Here is a 21,901-nt window from a genome sequence, read left to right on the forward strand (position 1 = left end):
GACACCGCGTGTAAGGGACATTTCTAAAATCACACACCCGTGCGGGACCGCGCGTAAAGTGGTTAAAATGTTTTTAAACACTATGTTCACTTATTCTGTTCTACATTACACAATCATAAATGGGTTTCAGTAATGATAACTAGACCAGTCCTAGTTGTCTATATTGAGGAGTTTGCTGCTTTGATGTTGCCGTGCTGTTTCAGGCTCATTTCATGCTTAGCAGCAAAATAAAAACACATTAATCAAATTACCATAAATTTATTTAAATCTTTTTTCACAAATTTTACACATAATTGATTTCGATCCAATGCCATCATCATTATTTATAATATATATAAGTATTATATTATCAATTTTTCTTCAATATATTCAACACTAGATGACTTAAACGTCTATTTAAAGACATATTTACAAAATGACTATATCTCATTTCCCTAAACGACCATAGGAATAATAATAATGATACGAATACGATAAAAAAATAAAATACAAAATAAAAAATAATAAACAATTCGATTATTCCATTAGGCCGTTGCGGCCCATGGCCGCAAATCGTTCTATTAATTTCCAATAATTACAATCTTCCAATAATTACAATCGTTCAATCGCAAAAAAATTACATAATACACATTTACACTAAGTCTAAGAAAACTTTCGTTTTTTGTACTAATAAAACGTCGAATATCGCAGAATCTTGACGCATTCATAGATTGCGTGCGCACAATCGGTAAAACGTTTTTTTATGCATTTTTTTTTTACAAAAAAATCCAACAGTGCGCACGTCCATTGACACACATAAATAAATACGTGATATGCTTCGTATTTTGATATTATTAATGATATTAATGATGTATTGTTTAGGAACAATTAAAAAAATGACTTCGTTGTTTTGAAATTATAAAATTGCATCGATTGATTTTTGCTATTAAAAATTCATATGTATATATATCGTTACAGAAAATTCGATTTACATAGGCCGTAATATCAGAATTGATATGATTAATTTAATAAAAATAAAAATCAATCTAGAAATCATTGACAAGTGATTAAAGCTCGACGTGTTAAAAATTGACTTTTTTAAAAATTCATCAAAAAAAATAGTTTTTGAAACAAAAATAATAACAATAAAACACCATTTTATTTTTAATTGTCTGCTTATTGACACTTTAGGCAGTGATTTAAATATCTTATTTATTGCACTTTAGAGTCACTAAACCATATTTATGCCGTACTTCTCTGACGCGTTACCAAGACTAGCAAAATATTCTCCTCCGACTCCAGCGGAAGAATTACCAAAATTACCACCCACGTGGTGATGATGATGAGGCGGCTCCAGAAGTCCAGGACCTCCAGAATGCGGTGGATAAAACGGAGAAGGCGGAGGTGGACTACAACCACCAGGGAAACTACCCTGATGACCCCCGTATAGCTGATTTGAAGTACCACTCGAACTTAGATTATGAGGCGCGTTCATTGCTCCGTTGAAGTAATCCATCTGTTATTAAAAATGCGTCACATTAATCGTTATTGATTTTTAAAATAAAAAGCATTGTAATAATATAATAATATAATAATATAAATACCTGCGAGTGGTAGTAAGGGGAATTGTAAGCGCTCTGAGCATAAGAAGCTGAATGATGATGAGGCCCCGTCGCTCCATACGCTCCTTTCATGTAATCTGATCCTCCTGACCAATGGAATCCGTTATATGCGTCAGTATGATAACTAGACCCTAATCCAGAACCTAAGCTTTGCGGCGTCACTGGAGGCGAAGGCGTAGTCATGATGCTCGAGTTGGAACCGAGTGGCGTGAGATTTCCAGTTACCCTTCCAATGGGCGATGAAAAATGCTCTTTTCCAAGATGATTCCCTAAATAGTTCTTGTCCGATCCGTATCCTTCATTCTTTAAATAAAGATCTACGCTCTTAGTGCCTATGGTAGAATAAGGATCGTGCTTTCCAGAAGCACTATAACCCAAATTGCTCGAAGCCAGATTTCCACTTTCGCCACTAGAAGAAGAAGAGTCTTTCCCGCCAGATATCAATCTATTGGTAGACTCTGACGTCGATCCGTTGGTTTGGTATTGTAACTGTAACGATTTATTGGTCGTCGAGTTATCATATGTATTTAACGCAGACTCCTTTTTGCAAATCACGTTAATCGGAGGTGAAACTGAAGTCGAAGGAGTCATCGGTAAGTTTGGCGATGAAGTGTGATTCAACGTCGGTATGGTCGATAGCGAAGATGATTGTTGATTTTGATTCGGATTAACGCTCTGAGCATTGCTTCCAGATTTAGTGCTTATCGAAGATTTCGACGTGCTATTGTTGCTTGAATTCAAAGGGTTAGTATTAGTCTTCGAGCTGCTATGCGACGAAGTTTGTCTGCTTGTAGAACTGCTCGAGTTCTTCGACGATATCTGATTATTAGCAGTCTGCTGCTGCAGCTGCTGTCTGCATTTCGCTCTTCTGTTTTTGAACCACACCTGTAACAGATAAAAATAGGGGGATTAATTCGATTCGATTCGATTCGATTCGACAAATTGAAAACGAAGTCTACACTTTTGAAAGTGGAATGCTTAGCTTGCAACGGAAGAATAACATCGTTACTTCTGATCTATTGGATCATAGCAAATGTCGATTATGCCCTTTGATGTCTGACTGATTGGATCAAGCGGAATCGAAGGAATCCAATTGCGATCTGGTCGATTTTACTCCGAGGTGGATTCTTGAAATCAATGATCGTTAAAGAAATTCGACAATATAAAACAAATAAAAGTAATCGAAGCAGCCCCTACGGATGGGCCGTCGGGGTAATTCAGACACGAAATGTCGTTTTTCTGCCTTTTTGCACCTCAAACAAAACAGTAATGGATAAACAAGAAGGGCGAGGGTCATGCCACTCGCTAATGGAGAGAGGGCTCCTTCGGGCGAATGATGAGATTTTGGAATTTTAAATTCCATTAGGAATACACGCATGGCATTATTATTTTTTTATGGAGAGAAAGCGAGGGTGGGCCTCTCAAGCGGAACTGAAAACGCGAGGGGTGGTTTCGCGGATTCGCAAGAAAATTAACGTGTACGTTATTTTTACGCAAAGAGCAGGTATTAAATTTCATACGCGTATATAAAATATTTTTTATGTTGAACTAACATCATACCCGTTTCAAAATTAGGTTATTATATTTTTACACGGAATTATATAAATATCAAACCTACATTTACTATTTAATATAAATAATATAAATCAAACATGTCATAACGTTTAATTAAATTTGTGTAAAATCTGTATTTCTTCTCAAGAATAAAAATTAAATTTATACGAATTTTTTTAAATGGTTAATCACCGCTACAATTTTAAAGGCAAGTAGTGGTTTTGATCCGCAAAAGTTACAGCTGCATTCAGAGCAGGTAGTACGGAAAGGAACATATATTTCTGAATAACACAAATAAACTTTAGTAATATTTTGTTTATGAAATTGATTTCAGCTATACGCTCATATGTTTGCAATTATTTTATAAGAAATAAAGATATCCATAAATTTAATAATAGAAATAGAGAAAATTGATGGATAGTTAGATATAAAAAAAGAGTACGGCTAGAGGAATTATGTACGGAGGTGTTAATTTGTATAATAATATTCCTAGGATAATCCACAAAAATAAAAATATAACGGGTTTCCTTAATTGAATAATAAAACACCTTCGTGCATTAATAAATAAATTAAAATATTATTTTTTTATATTCTGTTTATGTTATATATTATATATACGTTTAGTTAAAATTTGTTTGATGTAAAAATTAGCTATTAAGCTAAATAAGTTATCAAAATAAAATAATAATAAATGCTATATATTATATTCGATATACGATAAGATGTTATCATTTTTCTTAAATCGATAAAAAATATTTTTGATCGTTAATTAAACACGCAAAAAAAAATTTAATCAGAATTATTATAAATAATTAGCTGTCAGCCTTTCACTGTTGTGAGGTACCGTAGCTTACAAGTGTGCGAAAACCGGACCCGCAACTTTTTGGGTTTTAAATATTATTTTTGATTTGTTTTGATTTTATAATCTAGTTTTTGTTCTTCTAATAAGATATTAAAATAATAGTGTAGCCCTACATTATATATTATAAATGGGATGAAAATCATTTGAAATAAAATAATAATGTAATAATTATCTACTCGTATGTTTCACCACTCTTTGCGTTCCTTTATATTTAATTTATCAATTATAATATAATTTACATGCATTAATATTGATCCAGTTGTTTTAAATAAAATCAGTAAAAGAAATATTGTAATGATATATATATATATATATATATATATATATATATATATATATATATATATATATATATATATATATATATATATATATATATATATATATATATATATATACATATATTTTTTTTGTATGTTCGCATTGTAATTCAATAATTTAGATAAACAACTTTTTATAATCATTTATTGCATATAACATTTTTAAAAGTCATCTATATTAAAAATAAAAGTGATTTAAGATATAGAATTAAATAACACTATACCGAAGATGATTTATTACAATGTGTATATGTAAATAACAAATATGTCGCTAAGGTAAATTTATGTTAAAATGTGGAAAACATCCATAATAAAAAAATTGTATTACTAAAATTAATATTACGAATTATTAATAATATTGTATTGTATAACAAGATGAAGTGCTAATTAGTATACGATACTTTATCTAAGTGTAGAATTAAACTTTATTAACCCTTTCACCGCTGCTGAAATTTGTTAATATGTTGTAAGTTTTTAAACACAAAAAATATACTCAAATGCTCAACTAATATAATTTTGTAATTTTTATAATTCAGATTTTGTATTAATATTGTATAAACAAGAGCAACTGATGTCAAAACTATTTGTTCGTAAATTGTTTTTTAATATTATTTTCATATTTAAATTAAAATAATATTTAGCTGCACTTTTCTATTTATCGTAGTATTAAAGACATTTGTGTTTATTTTGTTCTATTAACATTGGTTCAAGCCATAAATAATTTAGCTTATTTGTTATTGAGGAAATAATATACATAGAATATAACTTTTTTTTATATTATATATTTCGCCAGTGAATGGTATGACATATTTTATTTATTTAGAATAGCAGATTACCATTGTGATTTGGTTTTACATTTTTTTTACCACATCCAAAGCATTTAATTGTTCTTTACTTATTCCAAGTTAATTGACATCAGTTAAAGAATTGGTTTTGTTTTAGTTAATAACAAACTTATATAAGGTTTAATGAAAACGAAACATATTTAATTAAACAAGTGTTAGAGTAGATATTTTAACTATTAATTTGATGCATGTTTTCTATCTGTCCTCGAGTGCTATATATAGATTTGGGATTGATATATTTTTATTTATTAAATTATTATAAAAAGTGACAATGCTATTGAATAATACTAATATATCTAAACTAAGGTTTTTCGGTTTCAATTTAAAAAATCCGGTTTAGATACTAAAATTACTATGTAAAAATAATATGTATCGTAATATAATTTTAAGTTATACAATATTTTACCAAAATTAAATATAAATTTATGTCCAAATTTACTTGAAAATAATCTTTAATGAATCAGTTTCATATGAGAGAAATTTAAAAAAATAACTCATCTATGGAGCAAGATTATTATTTTCAGTACACCTAATATATCTTAAGGGTTTTTTTTGATAAATTTATAAATACAAAAGTTATCACATTAAATAAGACACTGAAAACTAAATTTTAAATATTTGAGGCAAACATTTGGAAAAAAATTGGATTTCATTATTCGACGCAATGTAAACTATAAAATTAAATATTTCAGATAATTTTGTGTTTAAAATAAGAACAAATTTAAATAATCTTAAAAGTTATTATATTATGTTTAGTTAGTTAATTTTTTTTATATATATTTGTAAATTGTCTGAAAAAATTTAGAATCAAAAAAATTATATTTTTACTGTATTTTTTAGCAAATATTCACAATATATATTCTGAAATTTCCAAAACACATTTTTTGTAACTTTACTTTACACCTACCCTAGCATTGATCGGATTTTAATACACACATAGGACAATAGTTTTAATTTTAATATTTATTTATTGTAAATCATCCGTTGGAATATGACAACGGGATTAACACAACTAACAACAAAAATAAAAGTCAATCAGTGATATACGAGTATATGTTCCTAATTATAAACAACTAATAATTATTAGAAAACGCGATTTTATTTTAATTATTCATCACGATATTAATCCATAATTTAAGGTTAAGAAAATACAGAAAAATGTAATCTGTCGTGATCGATTATAACCATAATTATATAATAATCACTACTTCCGATCTCTCATACACAATAGAAATTGAAAAATACTAGTTTCTATATGAATTAACAACTGGAATATATAATTATAATTTTATAAAATATATTTGTATTTATACATGTCCAATAGAAAAATATTGTTGTATTTTATAAAATTAGATAGATACATACTTAATTATATATAATGATTATTCTCTATTTCACTCACGACTAACTTCATAGCGTTCTGCGCGGATCTGTGCATTTTTGTGTGCACCAAAACAGAGCCGCATCTCCAATATCAATATCACAATCATAACGACCCAACAACAATGTTCCCAGAAAGGGCGCCGATTTACACCCCGAACATAATAACAATAATACTAACAAATCCTATATGAAACAGAGGTATGAAGGAGGGGGGGTGGTATACATATCTGGGCAAATAAGTTGTCATTGTCGCCGACACAAATAGCGTCTGCGGATCAATCCGTCGCTGTGTACACTTGGCCACAAAGGGCGACGACGTTCCCGAATGAAATTTGATTTATTGCCCGGCAATAGGGAGTGATGACACAATGGACTTATCCCCGGGGCCATTGTGCCAATGTGCGATATGTGTAATTTATTTATTATTTATATCAAACCGAACTCGGGGCACTTTTCTGTGCGGGGGATGATTGATTCAGAGATTTGACTAGCGGCTAAGATTGTCTCTCAACATATGGATGAATCTCACAAAGAAAGAATAATTGATAATATAGTAATAATTGAATCGTACCTACTATTATTTATTACGATGTTAAAAAATATATAAAATGCTATTTTTGTCATGAGGCACCCAGGGCCCGGGTTCGATCCTGCGGCCTTGATTTCATATACATATAGTATTGGACCAAACCATTTTTAAAATAAAATGATCGAATAAATTAATGATTAATCTTTAACCAACGGTTTTCAAACGCTGCGCCGCGTTTTCGTCGCGCGAAATTGGCAACAACTGTGCAAACAAGACGGGTGAGGGTGTCGAACCGACCCAAAAAAAGCAAATAGAACCACCCATAGAAATAACACATTAATCAATCATACCCCAGTGGCAAAAACATATTGTTTTTTTAGTGTTGTTTGCACTGTATGTGTGTATATAGGCACTATACGCTAGCCAGACTACACCAAAAACCTGCATGTTGATTACTAAATCGACTATATTATATTTTAATCAAAATAGATTGATTTTATTTTTGAGGAAATATCATGATAGAGACTATGATGAAATATAAATAATAATTAATATTTATTACCTAAAACCCAACATCCACCGAAATGTACGAAAAAGTCTCGAAAATTACTTAGAAAAAAACGGATGATGCAAAAGGTCAAGAGGCAAGCATTTAATTGATATTATTATTAAAAAAATCGAAAATATCTATAAATTTGTGTTTTTTTTAAAAAAAAAGTTGAATCGCCATTTTTAGATGATATCTTTCAGCATATTGCAAAAATCTATCTTGCATATGAAGGTCCACTCTTGATTAAAAAAAACATTCAGCGTAATTAATGTGACTTATAATAAGGCCAAAATATTAAATATATGCGCGTATATAATATGTGCGTAATATATAATATATAGTAGTATATAATATGTGTAGTATATAATATGTGCGTAATAATATGTGCGTAAATTAAAAACAAAACTTTGTAGATTGAGAGCCATGGATAACAATTCACACGTATTGGTTTTAAGTTCCGATTAAATAGTTAGGAATAACTATATCTTTTTACCATAATATATTGATAGAAGTATCACTGAGTAACTAATGAAAAAAATACTGAAAATTTAAGTCATTTAAAATGGCTTTAAAACATAGAAAATATATTGGGTATGACATAAATGCCATTAAACTGTACTGATAAAACCATTTTAGACATGTCATACATGCCTTTGGACTTTCAAAGGTTAAAATAGTTGTATCGAATATAGAAAAATGTTTTAATATATAATACATATTATTTGATTCATAAAATACAAACATATCATAACTATGCTTTAAAATTGATAATGCAAATTTAAACAGATTTATTTTTATAAAATTTGAGAAACTAACCGTTTGAATGCCGTAAAAACGCGGGTGTCCGTTTCTATTTTTTTTTTAATTATGAAAAAAAAATGTCCATAATTTTTGGGTATTTATTTGTATAAACTGGATTTAATTTGGTTTATATAATAAATAGTGGTTCACACAATGTTTATAAAATCATATATATTTTCCAAAAAATGTTTGACATTCTTAGCATGCTCCGCTTAATTTTGTTTGGCACTAAAACGGTTAAACATATTTTATTTATTATTAATAAATTATTTTTTTAATAATAATAATAAATACAAATAGCTAACGGTTAGTTTATAACAGATTTATACACTTTCTATTGATATTTCAATGTGTGCAATTTTAGTAAAATAAATAATTTATTTTCAAAAAAATATATATATTCATATATAAATTTTTTGACTAAAAAATAAAATTTTTAGTCATACCTATACATTTTGCGAAGGTGAGTAGCGACTTTTTACATAAAAATCGCACTACTGGCAACACTGTCGCAGTGGGCGAGTGTGCCAAATAATAGCCTGCACAAACAATGACACAAAATCCGCGAAAACGATTCTTAGTCACGCACCGGCAGCCATTCAACCATTTCCCGATTGCTCGTCTGTCAAAAATGCCACCAACGAACTAACTTTCACATCGGTCATGTGAAAACAAACGCAATATATTTTGATTGAATGCGATAAGTTCATAATTATTTAGTAATTACAATTACCTGAACTCTCGACTCGGGGAGGTTAATTTTTAACGCTACTTCTTCTCGCATGAAGATGTCTGGGTATCTAGTTTTTCCGAACAGGGCTTCTAAAACGTCTAACTGCGCCCTAGTGAAAGTGGTCCTCTCCCTCCTCTGCTTCCTCGGATTCACACCTAAAATAATAATAATAATAATAATTAAAATCTCGTTTGAAAAATACGAGTGAGCATGCGCGAGCGTGAGCGTTCACGCATGCGCGTGTTTTTCACTCGGACGAACAAATAATTTTCCGAGCGACAATGAATTACAACAAGTAAATCGTGAACGTGCTACATACAGATTTCGACAGGGGTAGTCAACTATTTATTAATTTAATAAATAATAATGACCCTATAAGATGATTCCAATTAATTTGTTTAGGGACACAAAATATATTCTATAAAATACGTAAAAATACTTTTATTATATTAATTTATAAATATATTTATATAAAGTAAAACGCAATAAAAATACACATGAAAATCATGCACTGATCGATCAAAATATATCGATATTCTTAAATACGCATTATTTTAGATATAATAGTTCAAAAAAAGATATGATGGCATATTTTAAATCTACTTATTGACTGTGATTTCTAAATATACTGCATAGTTACGGCAATTAAAATGTTCATATTTTGAAAATCAAAATATGAACATTTTAATTAAATGTCATCATCGTGCCACGCAACATAGACATTTAATGTCATTTAAAATACAACACTCATATTCAAGGCAAATTAAAGTTTTTATTACAAGATTAAAGCCATCGCTCGTCATGAATTAAATTTAATTAACACGTTCTTTGATGGACCTCGACGGGAATACATCAACCGGCGGCGCCTCATCCGCTTTATCAACAACATGTAACTAATTACTATATACTTATACAGTGCCCAAATCTGAGTCTAATTTCCACCCATTACCATAAGTACAGAAAAAATTCTAACAAAGTATATGAAAAAAAAATAGTTTAGTAACACATGCGCCTGATTCACAACCCCTGATTGCGTCTGAGGGCGCGCTCTCTGTCAGGAGGGGTCCCGGGATTATCCCGTCCCGCTCATTGTTCGCGACTCTGTTCCACAATTTTTTCCACATCCTATTCAATTCTGTCCCATTATCCGACGGTGTGTGCGCTTCGGTTACTCGACGCATTCCAATTTATATTATTATATGTATCTAATATTCACAAAAAATAAATATTACAAATATCTATACATGTATTATACATATATACAGACAATCAAAAAACGCTAAACAGATACGTATCACTATCAGTATTTTATTATTAATTATTTTTTAATTGAGAGTCCCTGAATTTAAATCTCCAACGCATGCATGGGTCGAACCACTTTGACAATAAACACTTTTCTATAACAGTTTTCATTTCAAAACGTTCTCTTGTGCGTTTCGTTACACAATAAACGACACGTATGAAAGCTCTAGTTTCTGTCACCGAACCTCCCTAATTTTTTATATAAAGATAGGGTTTAATTATTCTATTTTTTGTTAAACTAACGGAGCGTGACGCAAGCAGGTGTGTGTTTAACGAAGGGGTAAGTTTTAAGAAGTTTCTTATTTATAAAAAATATATTAAATCAGAAAACAATTGGCATAGCTTCTGCAAAGTTCTAGTATGTTAAAATATTTAGAGCACACTTAATCTATTACTATTTTTCGTATTTTATCAGTGTTATTATATCTGTATTATTTTCTAAATCCTTAAATCTTCTGTAAAACTAAGCTGTATTACAATAGCACAATAATCGCGATAACGCTCCGTATTTAGGAATTTGTGATTAAAAAATGACGTTTAGACGCATTATCCTAGCAATCTAAAACTGTTGTCAATATGATATTACAGAAACATATTTACGATTATTAATTAAATATCTTATTTGTTGTTGATAACTACACTTAACCCTCGATTTACGTTAAAAAACATTTATTATTGCCTTCCACTTTTTGCACATGACCTACATCTGAAACCTCTTCCACTGCCCATGCAGTGTGTCTTGAGTTGCTTTTTGCAGTGCATGTGCTCGTTTATTTACGTTAAATAGTGCACGTGAATACTATTTGACCATTTTAATAAAAATTTCATTCTATGCCTCGATTTATGTTACATTTTCTGGAACGTATCTACCGCGTAAATCGAGAAATGAGTGTGCTTTTACAAAATAGTTTTGTATTATTGAATGAATATAATTAATTATGATGTTCACAAAATTATTTGTAGCTCATATTATTAAAAATATATTTTTATAAATAGAAAAGTATTTTATTGGTTACATAACAATATTTTTAAAAATGAACTGCTACATATATTTTTGTCAGGTTATACAGTTTGTTTGTTATCAAACAGTTCTTTAAAAGTTTTGGATATCATAAAATTTATTTTTAATGAAATCATCACAATAGTGACTTCACAAAAATATCATAAAAAATCATACATCAACAAGTATTTTGCGCAATTTTCGATAAATTCTTTTAAGAGATAATACGTTTTAGCACATTTTGTGATTTTTATTTTAAAAATATATAAAATAAATAATGTTTTATTTTAGCACATTTCAAGGCTTTTTCTTAAAAAATCGTAATAAACTACGGTTTTTTAAGCTCAATTCGATTTCATGCACAATTTTTTGCTAATTATTCGATAATTCTAATGTATGATTTTTTGTGAAATCGCTACAAAAAAATTGTAGTGATTTGATCAGAAATAAATTTTAATTCTACGTATAAAAATAATTTTACATATAAATAGATTATTGCCATATAATTTCGCTTTTTAAATAAAGTAAAAAATATTTAAAGTCATATTCAAAGTCATATTCATATAATTATCCAACAATTCTAATATTATATGATTATTTTGTGAAATCGTTAAGAAAATGTACTGATTTGACCAAAAAAAATGTAATTTTACGTATAAAAAATAATTTTATATATAAATAAATTATTGAGATTTAATTTCGCTTTTTAAATTAAATAAATAATATTCAACGTCATATTCTAATTATTTAGAAAAATATACGTTTGATTGCTATTACACATATAAAAACTGTTTCTGTTTTTAATTTTACAGCACTATGAATGCAATTAGTAAAGATACGTAAGCATTTATATTTTATATTTTAGCATTAAAAAATCCTACTGTGTTAATACAAAAGTGATCTTAAAAAAACACGCAATTTTTTAGTAAAATTCAACAAAAATCTCATAACACATTAGAAAACAATGTCATTTCTTATTTTTTTAGACAAAATCTGAATTTGGGTAAACAAGGTACTATTTTAGCATATATTTGCATATTTATTTTATCTTGTTATCAATTCGCTTCTATTGTAAATTTTATATTGTAAAAACTATGATTTATATTAAAATAATATGTATTTTTTTACAAAATAATTTTTGATAATTAAAATATAATATTTGATCATTATAAGTATTAGATAATTAGTATTTATTTTAACCTAATTATTAACCATAATTATACTATTAGAATTATTGATATTTATACCAAATACTTTGACTGTGTACAAATTTTATAAAGACAGAAACTACATAAAATAACAATAAAATATATTTTATAAAATCTTTTTTATGCATTATTGTAAACATAATTTTTTATGGCGCATTGAGGAAAGCTGTCAAGTCATCATGGTCAGATTTGTATTAAAAATAATAAGAGATGGTTTAATACATTAGTTTACTAAAGCAATTTAGTTTGGTTATACAATATAAAATACATAGTTTTAGTTATCAGAATAAATAATTATTAGAAATAAATACATTATTTCGGTTTTTTTAGTTCATTTGAAGATGTTTTCTTAATTTTAAAAATATATTTTTATGCTAAAATGTAGTATAGATATGATAATTTAAAGCTTGAAATACGTGTTTCTATTTATGAATTGCGAAAAAGATATAGATATTTAATTGCCTGTTTATGGCTATTATTTATAAAGGAAAAAATAAAATACCACTTTGCAAAGAACAGAATTGTTCTTTAATGGCCAACTTTTGGTATAACTCTAAAGCGTTTTTGTAAACAAATGACTTTTCTAATGCAACCATTAAAATAATAAAATTAACAATGTATTTATTCTGACCATTCTGACCGTTTTATATGCATATTGCTAATTTATTTTAAATACTGTTCAAAATAAGGATCAAATGTTATATTCTATAAGCCAACTTTTTTTTAAATATAATATATAAAATCTTTATTCGTGCAGAAATCATGCTCATAAAAATAACACAACTGTGTTTCTTTTTATATAATATACATAATTGGTTACATTTTTATTTATTTAATACATATATAATATATAAAAAATATATTCTCTACAGCTAAAATAGCTCATCAGGGCAATATCGTCAAATGGAAGACAAGCGTTAAATACCTGGGACTTTAGGCATACACCAGGACTCTAAGCTTAAATTTAATAAATATATTTTCGAACTTTGCTTTAGAGGGCTTGCCGCCATTGTGACCCTCAGTTAATTTTTATATATAAACAATTAATTAGACCCATATTAACATACGCCTGTGGAGTAACATCAGTAATACTATTTTTTATAAATTACAAGCTATTTAAAATAATGCTATAAAATACTATTAATACACATTTTTATACAATCTTAAAAAAAGAGTCAATGAAAATCAGTTGTTATGGTCAGAAAAACAACGCGTTTTTTTAAATTTATGGTTATTAAAATAATTGAAAGCATCATAAACATACTTATACATATATCGCAATAATTGAGAAATATTATTACGCAATGTTCAACCAAAATAATTCAATTATCTTTTATACGTAAAAAACGCACACAGATATCTAGATAAGAAATAGCAAAGAAAGGGTTGCATTTGATTATTTTGTTAAGGGTTGCATTTTGTTTGAATCTCATTGAATTACAATATCGATTATTTTGGTTGCACAACTTAAAGATAAAGTTTCAGATGACTGCACTACAGATTAAATATGAAATAAATACATTTATTTACAAACACGGAATTGACTGAGGTAGTGCTGGAGGAGGTTTCAGTAGTGGGGAGGGAGTCACGCCCCTGGGGGGCGGAGCATTCTCTGGGAGGCGTGGCTGGCGTGTCATGATCGGTGGTTCGGTGACCGTCTCCGATACGGACCGTTGACATGTCGTTCTTTATTGCCGCAACGCTTTTCGATTGTCACACACCAAGTGTAATATACGCGGCCCAAATCTATATTTATGTCCGGCCGAGGGCCGTAACTCAATTTTTTTTAGATGGCCGTAAACAGTGTTTTCAAAAGCGTGGGCTATGTGGTCAAATTGAAAACTTTGACATACCGAGCGATTGAAGGTTGGTAGGAAACTTAAGAAGTAGAAAGTTTTGAAAGTTCTATTGTTATGTTGAGTGTTGGTTTATACTTCAAATCAATCAAAAGACCCGAACACACCGACGCGACGCGTGAACGCATATTTGAAACAAAGCGTAGTTTCACATTTATATTTCACTGTCATATATTTTATTCTAGCACTTAACCCTTTAGTTGGCATACCTTTTTATGTTACTACGTAACTATTAATGTAATACACTATAAATAAAATTATGTTTAAGAAAAGTGTTATTTTTCTAAATGCTCTGAAAGGAAAGTGTTAAAAAAGTAGGGGTTTAAAAAAAACATGATTTTTATGCATTTTTGAATATTGTAATAGTTACCATAAAATAATAAAAAAGTAGAGAAAAACAACAAAACCTTCAATAGCAACTTCTCGGGAAAATATATAATGTAATGAATCAAATAATGAAGCAAAAATCAGACAATTCATTCTTGAGGTAATCGCAGACATACAGACAAAATTAATTATGTTTTCAGTCTACATTTAAATGCGTCATTTTTTGTATTAGATTGAAGAACATCAAAAATATATTAAAATAACAAAAAATCCGTCTGGCAAAGGTTGCTGGAATTAGGTAGATTTCTGTATATAAAAGTGGGTTAAAAAATAAATTATTCTGATTTTTTTAATAATATTGAAAATATAAACTCCTTACTATTTTAGCAATTTTTATTAGAGCTACAAATTATATGAAGCCTTTTATTTTAATTTATATTAAAAAAATTGTTGAATGAATTTTTTTACAGGAGCTACAATTTTTTTGCTTAAGCGCCACATTTAAAACAAAATGGCGGATTAAATTGGCTGAGAATGTGCAAGTTTCATATACATATCGTGTCCTTAAATTTCGTAATTTCGCACATAAAAGATGTTTCTTAAGAAACCTACCCGAAATAATTTTAAAAACTAAAACTTAAAAAAATCAAAAAACAAACAAAATAATAAACTCAGGATTATATATGTATGTTTATACATAAAATATTAGTTTATTATTATTATTATTAATAAAAATATTTAAAAAACTGTATAATTGAGTATAATTTAATCGAAAATAACCTATATTAGCTAATAGCGCAGTTAAATGTAGCCTAGCATCTTATTTTTATGTTATATTTAATTATATATGTGCTGCGTATTCTTTGAAATATAATATAAACTTTAAAAATATAGAGAAATTTATCCAGAAAAATCTATGGAATAAAATAAACACTTACGTTGAGTTTATTTTAAAATAATATAAAACACAATGAAAATCAACAATTAGAGCAATTAAAACTAGCCTCACGTCCCATTTTTATGAAATATACATTTTTTAAGTTTCCTGGGTATTATTAAAAGTAAAATATAAAACTGAGAAGATAGAGAAAAAATAATAAATCTATCATATAATATTGACGTCCAGGATATTTTCAAATAATATAAAACACAATGAAAATCAACGAATGGCGCAATTAAATGTAGCCTCTCATCCTATTTTTATGTTATATCCAATTTACTACGTTTTTTTGTATAATTAAAAGTTAAATATAAAACTGAGAAGATAGAGAAATTATTCATAAAAATATGATATTGTCGTTGAGTATTAAAAAATCTTACGTCCTGTTTTCATGCTATCCTAAATTTAATAGGTAAAATCAATAGATAGTGCAGTTAAATGTAGCCTCATATCCTAATTTTTTATTGCTCTATCTAATTTATTAGGTGTTTTTGTATATTTAAAAAAAATCAATCTGAAAAGATTGAATTTTGAAGATTAATCATTAAAATAAGAAATCTATCATAGAATAATACAAAACACAATGAAAATCAACATGGCGCAATTAAATGTAGCCTCATATCATAATTTTATGCTATATGTTATATATTGTGTTCTTATGTATTAATTAAAATATATTATTAAACTAAGAGAATAGGGAAATTAATACTAAAAATAAGAATTATTCCATAATAAATTATAAATACTGACGTTCATTTATTTTGAAATAATATAAAACACAATAAAAATCAACATGTGGCGCAGTTAAGTGTAGCCTTACATTCTGATTTTTAATGCCACATCTAATTTATTAGGATTTTGTGTATAATTGAATATAAAAACCAAAACTGAAAAAATTTAGAATTTAAGTTAATCATGAAAATTTTAAATTCAGTTTATTTCAAAATAATATAAAATGAAATGAAAATCTAGGAATGGCGCAATTAAATGTAGCCTTATATCATATTCTTATATTGTGTGTTATATTCGTGTTCTAATATATTAATTAGAATATAATAATATATTAAACTAATATGATACTAAAAAAGTCTTCCATATAAGGAATAGATAATAATGTTTTATAAATTTTAAAACAATAAAAAACACAATCAAAATAGCGCAATTAAATGTAGCCTCAAATTATGTTTCATAATAGTATTTTTTTAAATTTGCTTTATTGTAATTTAAATGAAACGTTAAAAAATATTGAATAGAAGCGCAACATTAAAAATTAATGCAATAATATTCTTAAAATAGTCATGGACATACAGACGAAATAAACCAAACTTTTTTTAATAAATATTTAATAAACATTGTACCAACAATTAAATAATTTAACGCAACTATTTTTAAGTCAGACAGAGTCATATTCACATAATAAATTTTCATGTATTTAATAAAAATATTTCAGGAGAAAAATTAATTTTGGAGGTGAAACAGATTGTTGCAAAAATTTATATTGTTTTATTTTGTCTATAAAATATAATTATTATTAATATTATTAAATAAATCTAGCGATTATCTCAGCTTAAAGATTGCCTTCTTTTCACAAAAATACCGCTTCTAATAAAATGCGTTATTTATAATCCTTTGTTATTCACATCTATCAAACACATTATACATGGAAATAATTTAATATATGCAGAACGTGTCGCTTATTTCGATTATCTGCTTTTTTGCCTGTTCGTTTTACAACCAGCCATAAATTTATCAAGTCTCATCCACGAGCAAATTACTACAGCGTCGCGCCACCCATTGTAGACAAAGCTAAGATATGCGTGATATTTTTACCACCGCAGCGAACTTTGCCATTTGCGAATATCATTTTCAGACCGGTCCTGTCCTGTCATCGTAATAACCCAAAAAGGCAAACTTCACCCCGCCGCCGCCGCCATCCACGAAAAAAAACGATAATAATAACCACGGCCATAAAACGGTAGCTCATAAATAAAATGATAATAAAAAAAGCTTCCACGGTTCCGTGTATAATTTATATGATATACATATGTGGATGCTGTAGGTAGGAATATATTTTGGCTACTTTTGAAAATGGCGAACGGCGGATCTCGCAAGGGATGAAATCGGGAGGGAGGAGCCGAGTGGCGGAAGATAAATGCTTGTTCAGCAGCGGTTAGGGGAGCCTAGACGTTTGTCTGTTTTTGGGGGGTAGATGCAGAGTTGGAGGCTAATTGAAGAGAAAAAAGATCTACCCCATTACGAGTAGATAGGTATAATGTAGCTGAGCGAGAGTTTTCCTCCAGATGATCATTGTTTAGAGAAAATGGAGATTTTTATTTGTACAAGTGGTTAATCAAGCTAATATATTTTTAAACTTACGTAGTTAATTCTGGTAGTCAGTGAACATATTTTTAATAGCTACCATTTTTAAACAAGATGGCGGATTAGACGCATAAACTAAAATAATACACTTACAGGATCATTTAAAAAAAGTTTAATTGAAACTATTAATTTTGTTGATGAAAATGTCTATTACTATTTTTAGAAACCTATGTTTATATAATATGTACATATATATAAATATATATATATATATATATATATATATATATATATATATATATATATATATATATATATATATATATATATATATATATATATATATATATATATATATATATATATATATATATATATATATATATATATATATTATAATATATTAAACTACCGTTTAAATAAGTTGCAATATCCAATCAAGCAATTCACAGCTGCCATTACAGCCTCGATGTATACATTTTGGTATTATTTTTTGTCACATGGAGACACATACCAAAAATCCATTATAAATCACGGGGGTGAATTCACGGTTAAAACGGGGGAGGGTTCACAGTTACATTACGAATCTAAGGGGGTTCCGAGGATTAGGCTAAAATAGTAGCATTTATTAGTATCTACCCATACACATGCGCATATAGCGCACTACTGTAAATTCTATGTCCGTGGCTTATAAACTAAACAACAATGGTGCAAAATATGAGCAACGATATTATTAATTGTGATCGTATCGTGGGGTGGTTGCCGAAGTCGTTGGGGGTCATTATTGGCGATAATTTATTCAATGGGGACCTCGATGCAGTGGCAGCAATATACATCTGGCAGTCGAAAACGGGAGGAGCGAATGCGCCAAACACCTGGCGTTTCGAACGGATCGACGCCATTTTGATTGCGATTTTCCGAGTTAATTTCGTCAGATTGTAAGGGTTTAGATCTGTTTGATATTTTGCTTATATGAATCGTATTAACTTTAAATTTTATGCACCTTTCGTTTTAGAAATATGTAAGCAAAATAATAAATTATGTACCTAAACATTAATATTAAACATATCCATATAAAAAATAATCGGTGAACACTTAATTTGTACTTGATTTATTTTAATTTATATACAGTGAATCAGAGTAGTTTTTAAGTCAAAAGTAGGGGTATTAAAATATAATAAAAATTTCGTGGTTCAGATTTTTTTAATATAATGACTAGAGAGCGATTAAAAGGATGTTCAATTTCTATTGAGAAAAAAATATTGCCAGTGTCTTTATAATAAAAGAGCACTGTTGTGATTCTCTAATTTTTCAAGTCATAAATAAGTATAAAAACAAGAGATACATGGGAAGAAGTTTCATTATGATGTTCTTCGCATGTATCTCTTGTTTTTATACGTTAATTTTAATTTTAACTCTCCTAAAAAAATTTAGATGCCCTTCATTTTTTTTAGGAAAGTTTAAAAATTAAAATAAAATGGATCACGATTTTTAATACCGAAAATATACAAAAAATATGGCATATGAAACTGTAGTTAAATTTTAAGTTTTTTTTCTAATTACTAGTAACATTGTGTATTTATTTGACTAATAAAAAAGTTTCTATATGAAAATGTAATTTAATTGTTAGCAGTTTATAAATTTGATTTTATACATTTATTTAAACAGTTGTCACAGTAATTTTCTTTAACATATGTAAAGTTTACGAGCAATATTTTTTTCATGAAAATTTATCAAGAAATTTCCTGAATTTTTTTATTAAATATTTTTAATATTTATGTACAAATTATTAAGATAATAATAATAACACTTAAGTAAAAAGATTACACATATTCAGATTTTAACAACATTTTTAGAAATAATGTAAATGTGCTTAAAAACATCTTGTTAGAAATAATGGACAAAATAAGTATTAGCTAATCTTGAATTGCAATATAAAAATGATTTAAAGAAAAATCCTTTAAATACTAAATAAATTTCTTTAAAAATCGATAATTTTAAGGCATAGTGAAATAGCGAATAATATCGGTAACATCAGACTATTTAAGAATAACGTTTGAGTATTTGAACAAAGAATCCAAATAAAAAGCGAAAAATCACTTTATATGTGTATAACTTCCGGCCTGATGTTCAACTTATGTTATGATTATTTTTAAGGTTATGTAAACTGTTATGTGTGCAATTAAACAGGAAATTATTGTATGATATATGTGCATTTAAATAAATAATTTGTTTACCGACACGATTTTATTGCTTTTGACGTGAATTTTTGACTTCTGAGAAGTGATAATTGTTTTTGCGCCCTACTATTGACTAAAAATCGATTTAAATATACTTTAATTAATGCTCTCATATCATTAGTCCATAATAATATTGGCGAGGATCGTATTTTTAAAACAGTGTAATATACAAGCGCATACATCAAACATTCTATGAGAGATAAGTTTGGTTTGAACAGTAAATGAACGTTTCGCAGCCATAAAATTGAGTTCCATGGACATTTTAAAGCAGCATATAATTTCACTAGCGCCTATAAATTATATTTTCGCTAGTAGAAATATATATCTACAAATGAAAAAATATTTGAACTTCACTGGTGAAAATTTAATTAAACTTTCATGGGTTTGACAGCAAATAGACGTTTCATAGACATTTTATAGTAAGATATTAGCACCTATCAATTAAATTATATTTTCGTAAGTGGAAATATATATCTACTGATTAAAATACACATTTACTGTAAAACTTACATATCATATATACATAAATAATGTATATAGATGTACATATTACTACATATGAAGAAGTTAAAATCATATCATTTTACTAGCACCTGTCAGAAAAATTATATTTTCACTGGTAAATATAATTTATATATATATTTATTGGTGAAAATTTATTCCTATGTGATTTCATTGAAATGACAATATTTTTTAAATATCTGGATTGATTGGAAACTGTTCTTTTTTCATATTTTCTTTGAAGGATAACTCGAGAATTTCTGGTTTATAGTCAAGGACGTCATTTCAGTTTTATAGGCAGAGGAAGAGGGGGGGGGGGTAAAAGTTGTACAGTCAGTGGTCGTTTTTTTTTTAATATTTTGAGTTTAATTAAATTCATAGTGTTTCATTAAATGACATGCATTTTTTTGGCCATATTTAAGGGAAGGCAAATGCCCTCATCTGCCCCCCTCTTCCAAAGTAAGAATTATAATCTTTTTGAAAATAGTTTTTTAACGTTTTTTTTAGACCGCCGGAAAGTACAATGTACGACACGTTCGTGTCTTTATTTTTTGTTTTATTTATTTTTACATCAATATTTGCAGACCCCCAAATCTGCTACCTCCAAGCAAATGCTATATTTGTCCCAAATATATCAGTAAATAACCTTTTTTGTATACATATGTACATATAAGATATTCCCTATGAGCAGAAGTAGCTTTCTAATATCTTATATGTATGACCTAGCTTTATTTTATTTATTCATCACAATAATCTTCCGTGAGATTATGAATATCTAGGAAAACCTAATCTGTGATAATCGATCGGAATTATAATTGTATAATTATTACTAATTATAATCTTCTAATTCGAATAAGTGCTCACTAAATTCGTAAAAATATTTTTTTAATAAAAATAATGTACAACATAGCAAATAAACTTTAAAAATAAAAATTTATTAAAAATATTATTCCTTATTGTTACCACTTAAAATAGATGAGCACTATCCTACATATTTTATATCTATCGCCAAAATCATTGGCAAGCTCGT

At 28.0% G+C, this 21,901-nt stretch overlaps 1 protein-coding gene across 1 annotated transcript in view; it reads right to left on the bottom strand.

Moving 5' to 3' along the window:
* Positions 1-242: 242 nt before the first annotated feature.
* LOC148235433 (uncharacterized) overlaps positions 243-21,901 on the bottom strand; it is a 65,487-nt gene continuing 43,828 nt past the window's right edge. The window contains exons 3-5 of the mRNA XM_088185577.1: positions 9,179-9,333; positions 1,584-2,486; positions 243-1,495 (exon numbers count right to left, since the gene is read on the bottom strand). Coding sequence (XP_088041703.1) covers positions 1,211-1,495; positions 1,584-2,486; positions 9,179-9,333 — 1,343 coding nt within the window. The 3' untranslated portion in view covers positions 243-1,210. The remainder of the gene's footprint in view (positions 1,496-1,583; positions 2,487-9,178; positions 9,334-21,901) is intronic.

Source organism: Plectrocnemia conspersa, unplaced genomic scaffold, assembly GCF_051122295.1.
Source record: "Plectrocnemia conspersa isolate PC_06_02 unplaced genomic scaffold, ASM5112229v1 ptg000005l, whole genome shotgun sequence".
NCBI lineage: Eukaryota > Metazoa > Arthropoda > Insecta > Trichoptera > Polycentropodidae > Plectrocnemia > Plectrocnemia conspersa.